The sequence below is a fragment of the Podarcis vaucheri genome (genome assembly GCF_965113315.1).
Source record: "Podarcis vaucheri genome assembly, chromosome: 5".
NCBI lineage: Eukaryota > Metazoa > Chordata > Lepidosauria > Squamata > Lacertidae > Podarcis > Podarcis vaucheri.
In genome coordinates, this window is record NC_138763.1 from 20,573,370 (window position 1) to 20,596,595 (window position 23,226).

Sequence of the window (23,226 nt, forward strand, 5' to 3'; positions counted from 1 at the left end):
TTTGATGAGAAGTTCCATTTCAAAGCACCCCTTCTGGAGCATAAAACTGACAACCACATTAATCTGGTTCGGCCTGGTATGAACAATCCTCATGGCTCTCTCTGAAACAAATAATACGATGTCTCTTTCAGAGGAACTCCTTGTTTCAAGGTTGCTACATTTTGAATTCATCTTCATGAAGCCCCCCTGCTTACAGTGAAGCACCTTCATTTTTCAGCACAACAGCTCTATAGTGCACAATACACCTGCTTCCCTGGCATCTTAACTCTGCACTTGGCGCTTGCAAGTGCTCCCTTTGATGCTCCTGAGAGAGGAGATGAAAGAAAAATCCAGTGAGCCAAGGCGCCTTACTCAGCTGCTGCAGAGGCAGAGGCCCTTTCAGGCCCATAGGCCACATTTCCTTGTCGCCAGCTTCTTGAGGTGGGAGCAGGGTCAAAATGTGGGCCAGGCCAAAGCTGTCAATAGACACAGCTGCTCCACAGTTTCTCACCCACATGCAAATACATGCAACACACAAACATACCAGTGAGGGTGAGGGACATTTGGCCTTCAAGAAGTTGCTGAACTACAACTCCCATCAGCCCTAGGAAGCATGACCAATTTTCAGGAATGATGGGAGTTGCAGTTCAGCAGTATCTGGAGGGCCAAATGTTCCCCACACCTGCTGTACACACAAACGCACACACACACACATCCCGACATCTTCACATCCTGTATATGATAGAGAGAGAGAGAGAGAGAGAGAGAGAGAGAGAGAGAGAGATGATAGATAGATAGATAGAGAGAGATGATAGATAGATAGATAGATAGATAGATAGATAGATAGATAGATAGATAGATAGATAGATAGATGATAGATAGATAGATGAGAGAGAGAGAGAGAGAGAGAGAGAGAGAGAGATGATAGATAGAGATAGATGATAGATAGATATAGCTAGATTAGATAGATGATAGATGATAGATGATAGATAGATAGATAGATAGATAGATAGATAGATAGATAGATGATAGATAGATAGATAGATGATAGATAGATTAGATAGATAGATAGATAGATAGATAGATAGATAGATAGATAGATAGATGATAGATGATAGATATAGATGATAGATAGAGATAGATGATAGATAGATCGATCTATCTCACACAGAGAACTCTTTCCTGCAACCCAGCTAGACAAAATCATTAACTTTCCTTCTTTTGCTATCAGTGTACAACCACTTTCACCCCCTGCTTCCCACAGGTTAATGACAGTGACAAATGGCACATCCTACAAGGAGAGCACACTGCTGTTAGATGATTACATCAAGCAGCTTATTAAGGCGACTGTGGCAGTTGCAATCTCCATCTTTCCAGTGTAGTTTCAAGCTACCAGGAACACTTGTCTGAAAACAAGCTGTATTAGCCCCCCAACGTGATGCTCCTGGAGAGAGGGCTAATAACACGGGCGGAGCCTTTTCGTTCAGTCCTCTGTGTCATCTCAGCCCCCGCTGTGAACAGAAAGAACAGCGCTGCCTCCATCTGATATATTTTGGGAGGCGGTTTGGAAAGACCTTGTGAGGCTGGCACAGTAGTCTGCTTCCCAGTGCCAGGGCGAGGGTAAATAGCAGAGCAAAGGACACAAGTGTGGGTTAAGGAGACGTTATGAAGCTAAAGAGAGGCAGGAGGAGGTTTTCAGACAAGGTCTCAAGAAATGTTGTTTGGTAGTCCAATAGCAGAGGTTCTAGGCTTGGAAGGAAAAAGCTGCTTTAAGAGCTGCTTCTTTTACACTGAGCAGATGATCAGCTTGAGGTAATCTTTACCTCCTGTTTTCAGCATGCAGTGCTGCATAAATGTTAGCAAAACAGCAGAAGCATTGCTTTCATACTTTGCTGATTGTGGAGAATTTGATGCAAGGGGAGTTGGCTGGTGGCAGGCAGAAGAAAGAGAGGGGTACATCTGGACAGCTGCTCTTGGCTCACACCTCTGTAGCTTGGCAAGCAATTACGGAGGCACATGAAAACAAGCCAAAGTTAAGCCAGGAAGCTGGGTTCTGATGTAATGACAAGCCACAGTTAAGCCATGATTCATAGGCCAGCAACAAACCATGGCTTCAAATCGCACTGCAAGTTTGGACAGTCAAACAAGATGCACTTATGCTAGACAACCCATCACTTAGTCTTATATGTAAACACCGCCAATGCCACTGGTTAGCCATTGCCAAACTTTGCCATAATGCATCTTCTGTGAGGAAAACAACTGTTCATGCCTCCCAACCCATACGGAGGATTGGTTCGCACATTTGCATTCTTCATGTGCTTTCTCACCACTTGATTACCACAATTTGTGTCCCATTTTGTTTCCCATCTATATATTATGCAGAAGAAACACTTGCAATCAAACAGTCATATTACTTTATTATAGAACACTCCAAGGAATGCAATTTACTTAAGTACAAAAGCAATTTGATGAGCGAATAGACTTATTTTAATACATTGATTATATGATACAATTTCTACATCAAACTTTCATTGCACTTGATGATATTGGATTGATAAACAAACTTTCTTAAAACGATTAATGTGACTGGAAGAAATGAGCACAAGATATTTTTAGCTATTCAATGCAGATACCTTTAGGTAAAATCCTGCAAGCCTTTTTCAGATTCTACAATAGCAACACCCACTCCAAGGAAGGTCATGACTGCAGAAGGAACGCAGAGCTTGACCATGTCTGAATTAATCTAAAACTAAGTTGAGATCACAGAATAATTTTAATTAGCTAAAAATTAAAACATGAACTCCTTTTGGAGGTTTTATCCAGCACCACCTCCCACAGCCTGGTGTTTTCTGGATATTGTTGGACCACAACTCCTATTGTCCCTGACTGTTGGGTGTGCCCAAACTTTTTTCAAAGAGGGCCAGATTTGATGAAGTGAACATACATGAGGGCCAACAAAAGTTGTTGAGCTTTCTTTAGGATTGAAGTTGCTGAGCTTTTTTTAGGATTTAACCCCAGGACATATACTGCAATGGGGGCCAAATTGAATCAACCAGCGGGCCAGATTAGGCCCCTGAAACAGACTTTGGACTTGCCTGGCTTAAGGGAACTGTAGGCCAAAACATCTGGAGAACATCAGGGAAACTAGCTGAACCAGACCACTGCCAAAAATAAAACCTTTATTACATTTTATTATGCCACAATAAAAATTTACTCTGAAATAGGTTCTACGTGCTTTAGTGCAATACAATTAATAAACATGCCTTTTTAAAGAAATATTATAAATATATGGATTGCAGACTATGATATGGATGGTAAAATATGCTTCTTTAAAATAAACAAGAGAGAAAGGGGGGGATTCTTGGTAACGCATTCAAATCCAGACACCATACTTATAGTAAGGTGTCAAGCATTTCATCAGGATATAAGAGGAAACCAGAAAATATGCTGTCATCTTCAGCACTAACATAAACCCCGTTCCAGTCTCGCGTGACCTCCAGCCAAACTTGATCCCCTATGTTTAATTTCAGAATGGTTAGGAAGGAAGCCTGGTCTATCTCTTGCCCATACAAGGTCTCCCGAGACCTGACCATCTTCCTGTTTTGGCACACAATGCTGATGCGGGCAGGACGCCCTCGGATGGTCATGTGGTAGGAGAAGACATAAGCCCCAGCGATGGTGCAATTAAACTTCCCCGTCGAGGGATTGTAATCTTCCTGGTCATTGTACAGAATCTTGTCAAACTTAATAGGCATGTTGGGAGGTGGGAAAGGCTTGGACAGGCCAACGCTGAAAGCTGATCTGGGGGGGCTTGAGATCTCGCCCTTTGACCCCTTGGGACCTTTTGCTCCTTTCTTCCCAGGGGGTCCCCTGATTCCTTTGAAGCCAGTCGCTCCTTTCACCCCAGGGGGTCCCATTATCCCAATTGGCCCAGGGTCACCTTTGTCCCCCCTAAAACCTTGGTCTCCTTTTTCTCCCTTCTGCCCATCCATCCCATGGATCCCCTCGACCCCCATGTCTCCTTTGACACCTTTGTCTCCTTTGGGTCCAATCTCCCCCCGTTCTCCCCGATCACCCTTATCGCCAGGATCTCCACAGTAGCCCTTTTCCCCAAGCTCCCCCTTTTCTCCCTTCTCCCCATTTTCCCCATCGATCCCTGGCAAGCCCAGCTCCCCTTTATCTCCCTTCTCTCCTTTGGTGCCATTCTCACACGTTTCACCCTTGTTGCCCTTCTGCCCCTTGGCGCCCGGCAGGCCATAGTTTCCTTTGTCTCCTTTGAATCCCATTTCACCTAGAAATAGTAAAGACACAAATATAGGGTCACAGGGTCAAGTAAACCACAAGGGACATTGCAGCCTAGTCCACAGGCTAATTTCTTGCAGGCCTCCTCCCTGCTCAGCACAGCTGGTTAGCCTAAATAAATGCTGAGCAATCCCAATAGAAAAGCTCTTTGAATAGCAAGGGCCTGTAGCTCAGTGGCAGAGCATCTGATTTGCATGTAGGAGGTCCCAGATTTAATCCCTGGCGTCTCCAGGTAAGCCTGGGAATGTCCTCTATCTACTACCACCCTGGAGAGCCACTGTCCCTCACTGTAGATGATAGTGAGCTAGATGGACCAATCGTCTGACTCGGTATATGGCAGCTTTCCAATACTTATCAGCAGTTTGTTGAGGGAGAGGAACGTGTGGTGAGATTGGGTCTGGGAACATCTGAGGACCACTATAGTTCTCAGCTGTTCCAAGGAGAAGTCGTCTCACAGTGCCCCCTCCAAATACCTCACACATCTCCCAGAACATGATGCAGGGCTTCACAGGTGTGTGATTACCTGGTTTCCCTGGCCTCTCCTATCACAAAAGAGGATACTATTCTTTGCAAAGGTCCATTAGGCATAGAACTGTACATGTGAAGCAGGGGCACCAACTTGCCCCCACATACACGCATTGGTGGGCAGTGTCACATGACATGTCCCACCCCCACCCGGTGCACCAACACTCTCCCGTTAGCAGCAGGGGATGGCAACCCCCTCAATATTGGGGGGGGCTCAGCCCCCTGCCCACAAATATTGAGGGGGCCGAAGCCCCTTTCAGCCCCTATGGTTGGTGCCCCTGATGTGAAGTCATAACGTCTCATGGGGATCCAAGAACCCCTGTGGAGGGGAAGGAACTTTGTGACGATGTAATTGTATTGGCTAGAAGAGTTGTGTAGCCTGGTGTGATTAAAAGGGAAAAGGGAAAAACTTGAAGAGAAGCACAGGACTACAAGAAATGGCAATTTGAGAATGTCATTCCCAACCAGGTGCCATAGCAAATTATAGCTGTTGGTTGCTTCTCTAGCAAAATGATCTAGTATGTGTTGGGAGTAAACGGCGACACTTGCAATTCGCTACCTGAATGGGGGGGCAATAAACTGAAAGACAACCTGTTCTTACTCCTCAAATAGTCCTTCTCTTCTAGTAGCTGCTTGTTGATGAAGAAGATCATTTCCTTTCGGACTTTGCTTCCTTCCTGATTCACTCCAAGTTCTAGCCAGTTACAGTATGAGCTACTCCCTCCATTTTGGCCACATGTAAAGCCAGAATGGCTTTGTTTGCCATGTCTTTATTTTTATGTTTCTTTTATCTTTTCAGTCAGCTTTCTTATTAGATTATTTCTTTCTACACATGTACAAACATACTTTACCAAACTATAACAGTATGAGATGATAGATAGATAGATAGATAGATAGATAGATAGATAGAGTGGTGCCTCGCAAGACGAAAAGAATCCGTTCTGTGATTCTCTTCGTCTAGCGGTTTTTTCGTCTTGCGAAGCAAGCCCATTGACGGATTAGCAGATTAGCGCTATTATCGGCTTTTAGCGGCTTATCTGCTGGTCGGATCAGCTGATAAGCGGCTTAGCGGCTTAGAAAAAGGGGGGAGGGGGGAAAACCAGCAGGAACTCGCAAGACATTGTCGTCTTGCGAAGCAAGCCCATATGAAATTCGTTTTGCGAAGCACCTCCAAAACAGAAAACTCTTTCGTCTAGCGAGTTTTCCGTCTTGCGAGGCATTCGTCTTGCGGGGCACCACTGTAGATATATTCCACTCCTGTAACTTCGTGTCCTACTCCATCTCCCATCTGCTCAGTTTTTCACATGGTTTTGTGATTTTCTGGGCCTCTTTTCCCTTGTCACCAGGCCTCACTCATTCATCCACCTCCCACCCCAGAACTCGGCACTGATCCACTACAAGCAGTATACAATCTGTGCTTAGCATTGACATGTGACAGCTGGGCATATGGTGACAATTTGTGGCCAATGGAAGAGATTGGGTTCAACGAGAGTGTAGAATTCTTATGCTTTATGAACAGCCCCATCTCCCTAACTCTCATCAAATTTAATGTGGCATACCTTGTTCTCCTGTCTTGCCTGGAAATCCCGGGATTCCATTTGCTCCTTGGGCTCCATGTTCTCCTTTATCTCCTGTGACATTTTTACAATAGAATGCTCTGTTATTGGTGTTCTTTGTGATGTCCCTACATGTCAAATGACTTATACATCACATTTCATCTCTTGCCTTTCACTCAAAATGAGGGCACATCTCGTTCCAAACAAACATATAGTAAGGGCAAATAAACATTTTAGGTTGCATTCCATGAATTCAGTTGTTCGTCAGGTAATTGTGACCTGTGAAAGAAGGTTTCCTGATACAAAGATGGTCAGACAAATAGAATAAATTCTGCTGGAATCATAGAATTGTAGAGCTTGATCTAAGGGTCATCTGATCCAACCCCCTGAAATGCAGGAATCACAGGTAGTCCAATCCCTGACAGTTGGACATCCAACCTTGGTTGGTTGGTTGGTTAATTGCTTGGCTGGCTGGCCTCATCTGACTCAAGCACACCCGCCGCCTCCTCCTCCTCAGTAGGCTGCCTCAGCCTCATCTAAAGATCTGGGGGCAAGGCGCCCACGAAACTGCTGCTACAGCCAGCAACAGCAGCAGGGTGCACAACGAAGAGTATTCCCTGCCTCTTGAGAGAGGCACAGGCTGAGGAAGAGGGTGTGCTATTTTTTTTTCTACTTCTGAAATTTTGCACCCCAATAGTTTTGCACCCAAGGCACCTGACCCTTTGGACCCTTCCCCCCCCCCATGCTACGCCAGTGTCTGTGATTGTAAGTTGTTTTAGACTTTTCTTAACATTGAGGGTTGTAACCCAGTCTGGAACCTGAGGGTGAAGGGCAAGATGATGCTGATGATGCTAACCCTATTGGTGGTCAGAAGCTGAAAAAAGAGGTTCAAGCCTGAAAATGTGAAAGAAGTTGTGGTTTCCTTCATTTTGTGCTCCAAATACATTACTGTGCAAAACTAATCCCTCATTCATTTCTCTAACAGTTCACTTCATCAGTGTCCATACCTTTGTCTCCTTTGAATCCTCGCGCACCTTGTAGTCCAGGACTTCCTGGTAGACCCTGAAGTCCTTTTTCTCCCGCCTCTCCTTTCAGACCTATTTACAGAGTGGACATTTGAAATATCTGCTGCAAGCAAAACAAAAAGTCTTGTAGCATCTTGAGGGCTAACCACTTCAATATCTCATGAGACTTACACCATGACAGATTGCTGTTGGTCTCGAAAGCTTCACAAGATGTTGTGTTGCTTTTGCTGCAACAGAGCAACAGGCCTGTCCCCCTGGAAGCAAGTTGCATGACCACACAAGTTTGCCAACAAGGCATTGATATATTGTCCTTTACACTGCATCTAGTTTCACAGACACTAAATAAGAATGAAGATTACTCAGTGATGTTGTTGTTATCAAACTAGCAGACTTTTGAAATCCTAAAAGAGATGTATATGTCATTAGCCATGGAAGATAAATACAGGAATGCTCAAGTTACAGAAGGGCCTGAAGAAGGGGCCTTTTGTGATAGTCACCTTAGTTACTTAGGTACTGTTTTAGGGAGACAACTTAACTCTGCTGCATCTTTAGCCCTGCCACACACAGCAGCCAGGGTGAAAGGGAGGGCAAGCAGATCACTGCACTGGCATGGAGCTGGTGCAGTGATCAGGCCTGGATCAGGCCTCCTGCCATCATGTGATGGCAGCCAGATTGGTTCAGGATCCAATAGATCCCAAGTTGGCTCAACACCCACCTCCATGCCCCAGAATGCCAACATACAGTGGGCAAAAGGAGTAGCTATGTATGGACTGGCCGGATACAGAGGAATGGTGGGAGGGACCAGCTAGGGAACCCCCAGGGAAAGAAGGCTCAGAGCCCAGGGATTGGCAGTGTTCAGAGGGAGGAGAGAGAGAGGACTGGAGAGAGGAGGTGTTGGAAGCTGAAGAGCTAACAGGGTTCAGTGAGCGGGAAGAGCCTCTGGCAGAGAGAAGTCCAGAAGGAGAAACAGGAGAGGAAGGAGGCCAAGAGGCAAAGATGAATCAGGTTGGTGAAGAAGCCAGGGTATCTCCCCCTCCTGCTGCGACAAGCTCTCCTCCTCTCTCTGATTGCTTGGGAAAACCTGGGAGAGGAGGAGACTTAGGCAGCTGTGGGAAGGCAAGGACTTTCAGTCTCCACAACTACCTCATAGGGGCAAGATCAACTGAGAAGAGTTGCTGTACCCATTAGACGTGGTATTCCTGAGCGGACCTTGCTTCTTCTAATAAAGGGTTAACTTCACTTATTCCATGTGATTTATTGCTGGCTGGCTGCTGACACTCTGCTCCAGTGACCCTGCATCAGCCTGCAGGTGGCCAATGGAGGACAGCAGAGCTGGAACGAAGGGCAACTCTTCTCAATCCAAACCACCACCCCAAAGCGGATTTGGACTGCTCTCCCAGAAAGTTACAGGGGTGACTTGGTTAAAATTGAGGAGCAGGGCTTACGGATTTCAGCAAGCTGCTCTTTTTTACTCACCAGCCCCCAAATAATTTAAGAACTCTTTCAGCAGCAGTATACTTCCACCAGATGCTTGAGACAAACAGATCCTGTGTTGCCTTTTTAAAAATCTATATTTTCATATATTCTAGCTTTACCTTGATCATGGCACCGCATCTCTCTTCCCCAGCACTTGACATGATTATTAAAATGTTTGCACCTATTTATCTCCCTCCCTTCTCTCTCTCTCTCTCTCTCTCACACACACACACACACACACACACACACACACATCCTGCTTATTTCAGTCTGGAAATATGAATGACAAAAGGCCATCATAAATCACTCAGTTGTGCATTTGCCTTCCCATACCTGGCAATCCTCGTTCTCCGGGTTCGCCTTTCTCTCCTGGGGTGGCAGCACAGCAATCACAGCAGTTGAAGAAGAAGTCGGATGAGTCGAGGGTGAAGTTTTCAAAAGGGAAGAGAGTGGTGGCTGTTCGGAAGGCGTAGTTTGGAGTGGAGAGCTCCAAGGTGGAGTCGCTTGTCTCTGCTGGTTCAGTGAAATGGTTGTCTTCCGTGGGTGAAGCATCAGATGCAACAAGGCCGTCTCCGTCTTCCATGCCAGCCACTTTTATCTTTGTGAACTTGGGCGATGGAGTACTTTTGCCCTCTGTGCTCAGTTTAGCAACAGTGATTACCACTGCCAAGACAGCACACCACCAGTGCATGCTCCACATTTCTGCAGCTGCTGGAAAAGATTGATGCAACAGTCACACCTTCAGAGTATTCCTACTATTTCTACCTCTACTAGTGTGTGTGTGTGTGTGTGTGTGTGTGTGTGTGTGTGTGTGTGTGTGTGTATTCCCTTCCCTTCACCAGCAGGTTCCATGGAGGGTTACAACAATTCAGAATTAAACGCAGTTACAACAGATTACAGTCGCAGGAGTAGGATGGGTCCTGGAAAGACATGTCTCAGGTGCCAAAGGCTTGTGTCTTCAGCATCTGCTGAAAGCTGCATATCAAAGAAGCCAGGACCACCTTTCCGAGAAGGCAATTCCACAATTTAGGGGCTATCACAGATAATGCCCTCTCCTTGGCCACCGCCACCCCCATTTTTCAGGAAGATAGACCTTAACATCTAGGAGGATCCAGAGGGATTTGGGTGACGCACTCTCAAATATTTGGAGCCTAAGTCCAAATATTCAAACGCTAATGTGTTTTGCTGAAATAGCAAGGGCTTCTACCTTGTATTTTGCTGAAATAGCAAGCTAGTGCACAGTTAACGTTGCCTCTAGGTTCGCCACCTTGCACCAAAAGATAGCAAGGCCTGACTCTTAAAGCACTGTAGGTCTATCTCAACTAATTAAACATTTCTTTACCCTATATGCTTCCTTATGCATAGCCTTTCTTTATCTCTAATAACATTGGCCCACACCAAAGCAGCTGCCTGGGGACCATTAAAAAAAAAATTTCACACTCCACTCAGTTACCCAGTCCCTGCTCTTTCCTACACAAGATAAGAAAACTCTTCCAAGAACTAATTAATCGCATGAGTACAAACTATCAAATACGCAGGACTGTTGGCTTCAGGAGCGGTGCCGGTTTCAGAATTATTTTCATTACAGAGCCCCAATTATGTTCTCCATAATAACTATGTCCTTTTATCAAAACAGCCCAATCTCTGTGGTCAGTTGTATCTCTTAGGTCATGGCTTGGCCAGCTGTCCATATTTTTTTCCCTTTGACCTATAAATAAGATGGGCAGAACAATCAAAAACTCCAGCTTCTGCTGGACTGGAGGGAATTGGATTGCGTACAAGTGTCCCCTCTGCCCAGCTCTGGTATCTGAGTCTGCCTTCCCCTGGCCACGGCCAATGGAATGAGGCGAGTATTACTTTCCTTGTGAGGAGCTTCCCCTTCCAGCCTCCAAATGTAAGGGTGAATAGAGAGGTAGGTGTGTCATGGTGAGATTCCCCACTTGTGATAGTCAGAAGGCCCTGGAACGATGTATTACTGAGGGAGAGAGGAGGAGGGACTGAACCAGCCTTGCATCTATTGGATCCTGAGTTGGTCTGACTGCTCTTGCAAGGCACCATTGGGTCCGATCACTGTGCCAGTCTGAAAAGGATCACTTGTGTGCATATACTGGTAGGTGCATAGGCTCCCCACATAGTCAGAAGTCACATGAAGTTCACAATTACACAGAAAGCCTTCCATAGGGAGAGGGAGAAATTCAGATCCCAGTTAAAGGCAAATCGATCAAGCTGAACTGAAACTGATCTGTAGACACCTGCAAATTCTGCAATGCCGTGTTTACAAAAGTTGATGTAGAAATGTGGTGAACTTAATTTGAGATTGGGAAAATGAGAAATAGAGGGAACTGAAAATGACAGATCCTTCCATCTCTAGTGTTTAGTTAGACATTTTCTTCTGAGACAGTCTAAGGGGGAGGGCAATAATTTCAGAACAGCTAGAACACACTATAGAATCTGGAGAGCACTGGTTTAGAGAAGACTGGGCTATCATCTTGTTTTTCTAATGAAAACTGAGAGTTCAGGAAAGGATCCTGGAATATCCCTGAGTGGGGCAGGCCCCCACTGCCCTCCCTGTAGTGATGGCATTGGCTGGGGCTACAGCCAATCATGGTTTCCTCATAAGTGGCACGTATTTTTGGAAATGCGCGTGCATCTCAGGCTTTCTATTTTTAGGTGTACACTTGAAGCATGTGAAGCTTTCACCTACAAAATGTAACATAAAGTAGCTCTCCAGTGCATGCTCAACAGGGAGAAACAGTTGATTCCATCTCCCTGGCTTTTTTTCAGCCAGAACTCTCCAGAATGGTGTTCCAGCACCTCTCAACTGGGCATCGGACTCGTGGGGAGAGAACTGACCAGCCTCAGCAAAGCCCTACTGCGCCTCTGGCTCATGAAGAGATCCTCTACAGATCCCAAAGGGAACGTCCTCTACAGATCCCAAAGGGAACATCCTCTACAGTCTCCAGAGAAGATCTCTTCACAAGCTGGACGTGCAGCTCAGCTTTGCTGAAGCTTGTCAACCTCCCAGCTTATAGCTGGTGTGTGGGGAAACCATGTCTTAGCTGATCAAGCCCCCATGCTGCTCCGGCTCACAGGAGCTAAATAGGCGGGGGGGGGCTTGTTAAGCTGCTCAGCTGAGGCACAGAAACCTCTCTCCATGCCTCAACAGAGCAGCCTCAACAAGCCTCAAAGATCCTCTTTGGGGTGGGTCTTCTGAGGAAGGTGTGTTCTGGCACCTTTTTCTCTAGGAAAAAGAAAAGGCACTGATTATACTTGTTTGGTATAAGTACTTCTTTGTCCTATTCAAATAGCTACGTTTTTAGCTATTCTCCTTTTAAAAAACTGTGTGAAGAAGCCTTTAATGCCTGCTATCTATTGCATATAGTATGGCTGATTCATTTATACCCAAAACCAGTGAATTCCATTCATATGTTTAAGGCAGGGGGCCTTCTTGGTAGTGGCACCCGCTCTGTTGAACGCCCTCCCGTCAGAAGTCAAGAAAATAAACAACTACTGTATCTGACTTTTAGAGTACATCTGAAGGCAACCCTGTTCAGGGAAGTTTTAATGTTTGATGTTTATCGTGTTTTTAATATTCTGTTGGGAGCCGCCCAGAGTGGCTGGGAAAACCCAGCCAAATGGGCAGGGTATAATTATTATTATTATTATTATTATTATTATTACTACTACTACTACTACTACTATTATGCTGGGGGGGGGAGAGAGAAGTATCACATGGAGGAGGAGAGGGGAGTCGTGTTTGGAGAAAAAGCACTCATCTTTCCGGTGAGGAAACTTTGACAATTGCCCATGGGTATGATTTCAAACGGGGACGCGGGTGGCGCTGTGGGCTAAAGCCTCAACGCCTAGGGCTTGCCGATCGAAAGGTCGGCGGTTCGAATCCCCGCGGCGGGGTGCGCTCCCGCTGCTCGGTCCCAGCGCCTGCCCACCTAGCAGTTCGAAAGCACCCCCGGGGGCAAGTAGATAAATAGGTACCGCTTACCAGCGGGAAGGTAAACGGCGTTCCGTGTGCGGCTCTGGCTCGCCAGAGCAGCGATGTCACGCTGGCCACGTGACCCGGAAGTGTCCCCGGACAGCGCTGGCCCCCGGCCAATAGATGTGAGATGGGCGCACAAACCCCACAGTCTGTCAAGACTGGCCCGTTCGGGCAGGGGTACCTTTACCTTTACCTTTATGATTTCAAACAAACCCTTAAAAACATGAGACTGCAAACTCACTATGTGAGGTGATTAGTGCCTTGGGCTGCATTTTCCTGACATTTCCCTAACTATTTAATTTCTGCATTACGTTTGCGCTTTCGTGTGACAAAAGAAAAAAGCCACTTCCAGAAATACAGCAAAATATAGCACGTGTTTAGCACTCATTTCCGGGGCGGGGGGGAGTAGAGTTTGCAAATAACATGGAAATGAGAGATAACTTTGTGTTGTGCTGCAGTATCCCTAGTGAACCAGCCTCCACTGGGTGGGTGGAGCCTAGATGTGTGATCCCACTCCACAGTCCACACACAGGCTGCAACCTTCTCCATGTTACTCCAGAATCTGTCACCTGAGAATTCCTCAGGTCTTTGGATCCCTTGCAACGACAGACCTCCTTGCTGTGCTGTTTTACATCCAGTCTGCAGTTGTGGAAATCTGAAGCTGTGGAAATTTCAAATCGAAAGAAGATCGAGCATGAGATCCCATTCTTGCAGCAATACACACCCGCTGATACAACATTGACTACTCCAACGTTCTTTAATATTTCAGGAAGACAGTTGCCTTTGTTAGAAGTCTGTCAGTTCAGAATTCCAGACTTTTTACAAGAGGACAGAAAGAACACGACCAGTATCCAGCTCAATTAACTTTTCTCCACTGCGACATTACTAATACCAACTTTAATAAAACTTGAAAAAAAACATCTGGTGCATAAGGTTGAGTGAGCAAGAACATTCTGAGCAGCCGAAGAACATTCAGAGTAGCTCATTCAGAGGACGGCACAGCTGAATCCCTATCAGAGATAATTCCATAATGATGATCAAGTCAAGCATAATTACACACGTTGAAAGGTTTTAATAGGAAGGAATAAATGGAAGCAAAATTAGGCACTTTTTACTCAGTGCATTAGGAAGGTGCAGTCATCTTTGGACCATATCTGATTCTCCATTTTCATAAAATTTCACATAAATTACTTATTATGGACATTTTGGATTCAGGAAGGGTGGTGAGAAGCCTAAAAAAGAACTCAGCACATTGTTTCACAGATTTCCTATCTATAAAAAATATATAGTGGTACCTCAGATTAAGTACTTAATTCATTCTGGAGGTCTGTTCTTAACCTGGAACTGTTCTTAACCTGAAGCACCACTTTAGCTAATGGGGCCTCCCGCTGCCACCGGAGCACGATTTCTGTACTCATCCAGAAGCAAAGTTCTTAACCTGAGGTAATATTTCTGGGTTAGCGGAGTCTGTAACCTGAAGCGTACGTAACCCGAGGTACCACTGTATACTTTTTTCAGGGAGTGCTGCTCCCTTCATTTCAAAAACATGCAGTGCACAATATGTGGTTTCATACAGTCCATTCAAATATAAGATGGTACATTATGAGGAGGCAGTCCCAATAGCCATGCAGGGGGGTTGTGTGCAGTGTCATGTGTGTCCATCCTCCCCCCCCGCGAGCTGTAATTCACACACACACACAAGGATTGGGGGGGGGTTGAAATTTTGTGACATAACCGAAAATGACAACCACTATTTAACCAATGACAGCTTGTTTTAAGAACAGGAGAAAATTAATAATAAGATCCTCTGGAAAATTCAGGGCTGCTTGGTGTTACGAAAAATCTTGAATTTTGTTTTCCTTCAGTGTTCGCAAAGAAAGTTATTGAGATTCTAGAACCTGTCTCACAAGCCCAAGAAACATGGCAGGGGAACTTTTTTTGTATTGATGTTGTCATGATACAAAATTCATTTGAATTTTTGAGAAACGAGCTCCACACTAGTTTTTAAATTGTTAATCGTAGCATAAACTATTTTGCTTGAATTACACCTTCTGGTACCCCCTGGGTCACCTGTATCATAAACATCCTTTTTTCTTATAAAGCAAAAGAAATATGTGGGTCATTTAATTCCTGGTGTTCATAATAAATTTCTGTGAACTTGACCCTTACATGGCCTGTCTCTCCATGTAGGTATTATTATTATTATTATTATTATTATTATTATTATTATTATTATTATTATTCAGGATTGGGGAAAATGGGATTATAAACTATCCTGAGGTTGAGTACTTACTCCCAAGCCTACCCTCATGTGGACCTTCCTACCAGAATCAGTGTATGTGACCATATGTTAATATGAAGTGTAGAAATGTACTTTTTATTAACTCAATTGTACAAGTAACCAAATTCAGGGGGGTTTAAAAGAACAAAATCAGGAGAAGATTATCCAGACTGTTTCTCTGGAAGGTTCTTTCAGCTCTTGTCCAAATGGGATTTGCTGTCATCATGTGCGCACAGAAGTCCGGCCTGCTTACTTCATGGAGCACTTTGTCTCCAATGCAGCAAGAGGGCTTTGTGCCAACAAGCTGATAATAAGGCACGCATCTGCAAAGCCCCAGCTTCAGAGTCAGCCAAGAGCCAAAGAACAAAAAGGCTGTTTTTCACGATGTTGGCAACAGGTTGAGGGAAGAAGGTTATGTGGTCACTTCCCTTTTCAGGAGAAGCCCTGGTATGTTCTGCTCCAAGCAGCTGAGGACAATCCGTCCCATTGTATGAACTCCCGTAACTCGAACAATTAGCAAGGTAATGGCCTGTGAGGTTTGCTGAAGCAGAACATCACCTTAAACGCTCAGGGAGGAAAGTTTGGGAAGGCCAATGGCTATCAAATGCTACACCCCACAAACAGAAGAGAAGGGTGGTAACAGTGGCGATGCCGGGATTATCAAAGAAAAGAGAGAAAGCTTGGAAGCCCCTGAAGAGCTGCTTCTTTCATGGGGACGGCACAGAAATGCAGTCAAGAAACATATAGAATACAGTGGTACCTCGGGTTACATACGCTTCAGGTTACATATGCTTCAGGTTACAGACTATCCTATGGGATAGATAGATAGATAGATAGATAGATAGATAGATGATAGATAGATGATAGATAGATAGATAGATAGATAGATAGATAGATAGATAGATGATAGAGGCATTTGAACAAAAATAGTGCCCATTCCATGTTTATCTGGAAGTATAACTTTGTTCCATGGGGCACATGGCTGGGATTATTTATTTACTTTATTTTTTATGTTACTTTTTAAAAATAGGGTTTACATACTGTTACATAATCATCAATAAACCTCTGAGGTTTACTTAGAATATAAACTTTTTCATTAAAAAAGAATACTCATACGATCAACCATAAAAAGAAGTTAACCTGAAATATATCAGAATGCAAGTTTTTACAAAACTTCTGTATATGTGAATAAAGCTGCATGTTGAAATTGGAGGTATAGCAGGATTGTAGACTTCATCATCACACGTTAAGTCCAATTTAATAAATGGAGCTTAAGGTACTTGCAGTTTATTTGTACCACTAAGACTGCAATCCTAATCCCACTTACCCGGGAGTAAAACCCATTTACAGTGGTACCTCGGGTTAAGTACTTAATTCTTTCCAGAGGTCCGTTCTTAACCTGAAACTGTTCTTAACCTGAAGCACCACTTTAGCTAATGGGGCCTCCCGCTGCCGCCGTGCCGCCGGAGCACGATTTCTGTTTTCATCCTGAAGCAAAGTTCTTAACCCGAGGCAATATTTCTGGGTTAGCGGAGTCTGTAACCTGAAGCATCTGTAACCTGAAGCGTATGTAACCTGAAGCGTATGTAACCCGAGGTACCACTGTAATTCATTTCGGATTTACCCCTGAGTAGCTATGGTTAGGATTGCACCATAAGTCCTACTGAGCAAAGTTACCCTGGCTGCCTACTATCCCCCCTTTCTTCTTTTTCCATCACTGCCTTCACCTTGTTATATCCAAGTGGGACCAGGGAAGATTCCTATTTGAAGATTCCTGCAGAGCTGCTGCCAGTCAATGCAGGCTGAGCTGGATGGACCAATATTCTGCCTCAATATAAGGCAGTGTCCTTACAGTGTCTTTGTAATATTTTCTTGATACAGGGATACCTCAGCAGGCCCTGGAGGGCTGCTGCCAGTCAGTGTAAACTACACTGGCCTAGGCGAACCAACACTCTGACATGGCATTAGGCATCTTCCTGTGTTCCAAGTTCATTGTATATTTATCTGGGTACCATTTGATGGAAGAATCTATCTAATCAGCTGCCTTGAAGACCCTGTATTTCATAGAAGCCCCTTCCATATAAACATTTTTTTGCCAAAATATCCAAATATATTTAGTTACACTTAATTTAAGTTCAGTATTCTTCTTTCCCCCCAACTCAGCTTTAATATGTATTATTATTATTATTACTACTCTCTAATAAAATTGGATAGTTCATGTTTTCAGAAGTTGTCTATAAAGAAAAACCTTAAGAAAATGTTTGCTTGCTCTAGTTCTTTCTCCTTTGCTCTCAGAACCTCCATCTTGAACTTTACTCCAGGAAAAAGCCTTGTTTCATACATAATTGGTTTCATGAATCAAACTGTACTGACAGCAACAGTTGAAGCCCAAAATGTTTGTTGTAAAAAACCCTCCTTCAAAAGAGTGAAACGTTTTGTTATTTATCTCCTACCTTATGAATATTCCTCTAATCGGGACTTCTCACCCTGTAGTACAGCGAAGGAGCCAATCTTATTCTCTGGTAGGTTGCAAGCTATTTTATTTCTTTAATTACTTTAATCATAGCCAATGAGAGGATGCGGTAGACAGGGAAGAACGGGGATTGGCGACTTCTCTAGAAAGTCAACAGCATGACACTGAAATTGGAGTAAATGCAAATTCAATGCCAACTGCGGGTCAGGAGTCGGTTTTTTAGCTGGTTCTTTGTTCTTTGGGCACTTGCTACTTACCTTTAGAGACAATAGAGTTTTCCTCTAATAGCTACATTGAAAGCAGTTGCTAGTAACTAGACGGTGGGGGGGTTGTCAATTTAGAAAGTTATTTACAGCATATGATGTGTCTAGAATCATAGAATCATAGAATCATAGAATCATAGAGTTGGAAGAGACCACAAGGGCCATCGAGTCCAACCCCCTGCCAAGCAGGAAACACCATCAGAGCACTCCTGACATATGGTTGTCAAGCCTCTGCTTAAAGACCTCCAAAGTAGGAGACTCCACCACACTCCTTGGCAGCAAATTCCACTGTCGAACAGCTCTTACTGTCAGGAAGTTCTTCCTAATGTTTAGGTGGAATCTTCTTTCTTGTAGTTTGGATCCATTGCTCCGTGTCCGCTTCTCTGGAGCAGCAGAAAACAACCTTTCTCCCTCCTCTATGTGACATCCTTTTATATATTTGAACATGGCTATCATATCACCCCTTAACCTCCTCTTCTGCAGGCTAAACATGCCCAGCTCCCTTAGCCGTTCCTCATAAGGCATCGTTTCCAGGCCTTTGACCATTTTGGTTGCCCTCCTCTGGACACGTTCCAGTTTGTCAGTGTCCCTCTTGAATTGTGGTGCCCAGAACTGGACACAGTACTCCAGGTGTGGTCTGACCAGAGCAGAATACAGTGGCACTATTACTTCCCTTGATCTAGATGCTATACTCCTATTGATGCAGCCCAGAATTGCATTGGCTTTTTTAGCTGCCGCGTCACACTGTTGGCTCATGTCAAGTTTGTGGTCAACCAAGACTCCTAGATCCTTTTCACATGTACTGCTCTCAAGCCAGGTGTCACCCATCTTGTATTTGTGCCTCTCATTTTTTTTGCCCAAGTGCAATACTTTACATTTCTCCCTGTTAAAATTCATCTTGTTTGTTTTTGCCCAATTCTCTAATCTGTCAAGGTCGTTTTGAAGTGTGATCCTGTCCTCTGGGGTGTTAGCCACCCCTCCCAGTTTGGTGTCATCTGCAAATTTGATCAGGATGCCCTTGAGTCCATTATCCAAGTCGTTGATAAAGATGTTGAATAAGACCGGGCCCAAGACAGAACCCTGTGGCACCCCACTAGTCACTCTTCTCCAGGATGAAGAGGAACCATTGATGAGCACCCTTTGGGTTCGGTCAGTCAGCCAGTTACAAATCCACTGATTTGTGGTCAGACCACAAATCTACCTTCATAATGATGCTATAAAGTAGCCTCTGTTATAAACATCTCACAGACAGACAGCTGAGGCACCCAAGACGGCAACTTGCAAAGTTATTTGTGGTGTGCAATGAGTCCACCTTCACTGCAATGCTGTAAAGTCACTTCTGTTATAGTCATCTTGCATACCCCCCAACATTTTGGGAGGGCAATTCGGGGAATCCCCACCACCCCGCTGCCCCCTACCCCGTTCCTTGCCCCCTCCCTGCCACCGTCTTTGAGTCCTTCGCTCTGGCGCAACCACCTCAGGGGAGCAAAATTCGGACATTTGGGATTGGGAACAGAAGCCCCGTGGCTTCTGCCAATCCGTGATGTCCCAGGTAAATTGGGCCACTTAAGGGGTCTGAGACCAGCCCACATTTATCATCCTCACAGATAGCATTAATCTGCTTAAGGCACTTGCATTCTATTTGCTTTCCTTCCATTTCACCTGGAAAACTTCCAAATAAGGATAATGGTAGAAATATACACTTCTTGTTTTTCTCTCATCAGCTGATGCGGGAGCAAAATCGATTGTCAACTCCAGTGTGTGCAGGGGTGTAGACGTGCAATAACATCGCTGTTGCTACACTCTGCGCTAAATGCACATTTGCTGGCGCAGTAAGTTTTAGGACTAGGCTATTAATCATTATGGCCTCATAGTCAGTGTGGCTTGTCAGAAATATGGGGGATTGGTGGCCTTCCATTGGCACCCACTTAGGAACTCCTGACCCACAGCTCCTGAGGTCAAGATTCATGGGGGAGAGTGGAAAACCAAGCAGATTCCAGGCCTCTTCAGAGCAAAATGCCTCACTCCTGTCTGTCTTTGTCAGTGAGTGTGTCTGCTAGGCTGCTTAAGAAGAAGAGTTTGGATTTGATATCCCGCTTTATCACTACCCTAAGGAGTCTCAAAGCGGCTAACATTCTCCTTTCCCTTCCTCCCCCACAACAAACACTCTGTGAGGTGAGTGGGGCTGAGAGACTTCAGAGAAGTGTGACTGGCCCAAGGTAACCCAGCAGCTGCATGTGGAGGAGCGGGGAAGCGAACCCGGTTCACCAGATTACGAGTCCACCACTCTTAACCACTACACCACACTGGCTCTCTTAAATGATGGTTAAACAAATCTTCACCTGTGCACAAGAACTCTGGGCGCCGTGAGAGTGACATGCTCAACGGAGAAAGGGAAAGACGCAGCACGCAAGTCAAAATATAAATGTATTTATTTAAAACATTTATAAGCCTTTTTTTCAAGTGGTGCATTACATAAGACCAGTAAAACAGCAATATAAAAGCAAGGATTCAAGGAATTAATATGGATTTTTTTAAAAAACAGGGCCCAATCTTATGGGTCAGAGAATTTATTTATTGCATTTGTATCCTACCTTTTTGTCCAAGGAGCTCAACACGGCATATATAGTTGCCCCCCTCCTCATTTAATGCCCACAACAACCCTATGAGGTGGGTTAGGCTGAGAGGCAGTGACTGGCCCAACATCACCCAGTGAGCTTCATGGTCAAGTGTGGTTTGAACCCCCATCTTCCAGGTTCTAGCCCACCGACGCTCTAACCACAATACCACACTGTCTCTCGAGGAAAGCCTAGGCAAAAAAAAAAAGGTGTCTACAAGACACCTGAAGCAACTGATGGCTGCTGCTGCTTCATGCATAAGATAGGGAAGAACATTCCCTAGTACAGGGTCAATAGCAGGAAATACCCATTTTGGGGTTGTTGCCCTGTGATATTCTGTAGGTACCACAAGTGGAATTTCCCCAGGTGATTATGTGATCTTATAGATCTATATAGAGGCAGGTGGTCCTTTAAGGTAGCCTGGTCCTGAGCTGTTCAGGGCTTTATATGTTAACAGCTAAATCATTTGCTTGTTTGTTTTTAAAACTTCCTATTTAGGACTTCCAGAAGCTGAGCATGACGTGGGTGGTGCTGTGGTTAAACCACAGAGCCTAGGACTTGCTGATCAGTTCGAATCCCCGCGACAAGGTGAGCTCCCGTTGCTCAGTCCCTGCTCCTGCCAACCTAGCAGTTTGAAAGCACGTCAAAGTGCAAGTAGATAAATAGGTACCGCTCCGGTGGGAAGGTAAACGGTGTTTCCGTGCGCTGCTCAGGTCATGCTGGCCACATGACCTGGAAGCTGTATGCTGGCTCCCTCAGCCAATAAAGCGAGATGAGTGCGCAACCCCAGAGTCGGTCACGACTGGACCTAATGGTCAGGGGTCCCTTTACCTTTACCTTTATGCCCATCTACTCTGCATCCAGCATGCTCCTACCACTGGTTTGGGAAATGGTGTTCACAAGGCATTAGCTACAATCCATATCTATCCTGTCATTTCTTGTGCAATACTGCATTTTTGTTACATTCCCCCCCCAAAAAAAAAAACTAGCTTCAATCTGAATTCAGAAAAAGAAGGGCCTAGCTGGTAGGTAATGTTTGCACAACCAGCTTTTAGGACAAAGTCTAAGCTCCTGCCACAATGAACTGCTGGTGATGCATGGGCAAGAATCTTCCTTTAATGGCTATGGAGTTTAAAATGTTTCTAATTACACTCTATTGTAAGTAGCAATAAACAGTATGAAACCAATAAAGTGCATATTGCCTTTCATTTATTGTTCAGGGTGATAAATCTACTGCATTACGAGAGGGGTGGTGAATCTTTTTTTTTTTTTTTTTTTTTTTTTGCTAATAGCTTTGCATCCAAAAATTGGAAAGAAAATGTAATATAATAACAGATGCAAAAACTGAAATGTTGTTACAAAAGGGCAATTTGCACTTGCAATTTGGAAGGAGATTGCTTGCTTGGGTTCAATCAATTGCATCTTAATTATGATGCACACACACTTTGAATCAAAAAGTTTAAATTTTACTCGTGCATCAGCAAAGTTACCCACCGCTTTTAAGAACAATATCTTGATTTCATTCCTCATCCATTCCTTGGCTGGCATCATTTTTCTAAACAATACTGTTTATCTGAATTGCTTTATGGTGTGAATATCTAAAAGAAAGGGATGTCTATAATTATGTCCAGCCCTGGAAAGCGATGAAGTGCAATCTGTTTTAAATAGTAGATCAAGCTGCTGGTATGTTTCTTTTTTCCCCTCCCTTTTTTTCATTTAAAGTAAGAAAGTTCAGGACAGTATCACATTCATCTCTCCTTTTTCAAACGACTTACTTTTGCCTGCAATACTCAAAATGCTTCTGCTCCCTTGATCTTAATTAAAGCTGCCTGAAAAGACTGCTGAAGGAATCATTGAATCTGGCTTTTTTTAAAAAAAAAAAGTTATTAGGATTTGTTGTCTCATTTTTTATTATTTTATTGATAGAATTATGATTTATGCATTGTGACCTACCCTGGGAGCCTTTTTAAACTGAAAGGTAGCATTGAAATCACTTGACTGTGATTCCTGCATTGCAGGAGTTTAGACTAGATGATTCTTTGGGTTCCTCCCAACTATACAGTTCTGAATCTATGACACACTTTGCAGGGGGCAAACCTATTAACTACAAAGAATCGTCAAAGCAATCCTATGCATCAGGCTGGGCAATCTGGGGTCCTTGGGCTGCACAAGACCCAATATGAAAAGTCATCTGCAAGCAATTAGTTCAGATCATATTCCTTCTATGTGCAGCCCTCCAGATGTGGTTGAACTTTAACTTCCATTGATCTAATGTGTAGAGATCTATTCCTATTCTAATTAATTCAAGAGGGTTCTGGAAGCTTCTCTGTGTGAAAGAAACTGGTGCTAGCTGGAAGTTTCTGGCTGACACGTAAGTTTCTATTCTGCCTAGAAACAAGCAGAAGGTTCATAATGTTTGGGTTATTCCTTCAGAGAAGCTGAGTACAGCTGGCTTAAACTGGTTCTGTTATCTCCTTCTGTCAAGGTCATGCTGACTATAATAATAAAGCCAGAAGGAGCGTGGGTTTTCCTTTCTATCTCTCTTTCCTTCTGATGTGATGTTCTGTATATAGTATGCTTAGTGTTAAAGTTTTAGTCTTATTATAAGTCATTGTAAGTTTAAATTAAGTCTGCTGCAACTGGATTTCTTATGGACAGTGCCAATCCTGAATGTATTGGATTTGTGACCATTTGCCTTCAGTAGCAGTAAAGCTCTGCTGGATGAAATATTAAT

At 44.2% G+C, this 23,226-nt stretch overlaps 1 protein-coding gene across 2 annotated transcripts; it reads right to left on the minus strand.

Annotated features, from left to right (window-relative positions):
• Window positions 1–2,521: 2,521 nt before the first annotated feature.
• Window positions 2,522–17,641, minus strand: OTOL1 (otolin 1). Of its 2 annotated transcripts, none has more exons than XM_082224407.1 (5): window positions 17,592–17,641; window positions 9,197–9,574; window positions 7,370–7,459; window positions 6,366–6,437; window positions 2,522–4,270 (listed from the first exon to the last, which is right to left on the minus strand). In XM_082224407.1, the coding sequence occupies exons 2-5, from the start codon at window positions 9,561–9,563 to the stop codon at window positions 3,372–3,374; spliced, it is 1,428 nt and encodes a 475-aa protein (XP_082080533.1). In that variant the 5' UTR covers window positions 9,564–9,574; window positions 17,592–17,641; the 3' UTR covers window positions 2,522–3,371. The 2 variants fall into 2 exon arrangements, with proteins under 2 accessions (XP_082080533.1, XP_082080534.1); XM_082224408.1 differs by having other exon boundaries at window positions 9,197–9,571; window positions 17,592–17,638.
• Window positions 17,642–23,226: the final 5,585 nt, after the last annotated feature.

What these genes read in the sequence shown, in the direction of transcription:
- OTOL1 (XM_082224407.1), bottom strand. Translation starts at nt 9,563, where the DNA reads ATGTGGAGCATGCACTGGTGGTGTGCTGTCTTGGCAGTGGTAATCACT. An exon ending in AGGATTCAAAGGAGACAAAG is followed by an intron (nt 6,438 to 7,369) that starts GTATGGACACTG and finishes AAAATGTCACAG; the next exon opens with GAGATAAAGGAGAACATGGA. An exon ending in AGGCAAGACAGGAGAACAAG is followed by an intron (nt 4,271 to 6,365) that starts GTATGCCACATT and finishes TACTATTTCTAG; the next exon opens with GTGAAATGGGATTCAAAGGA.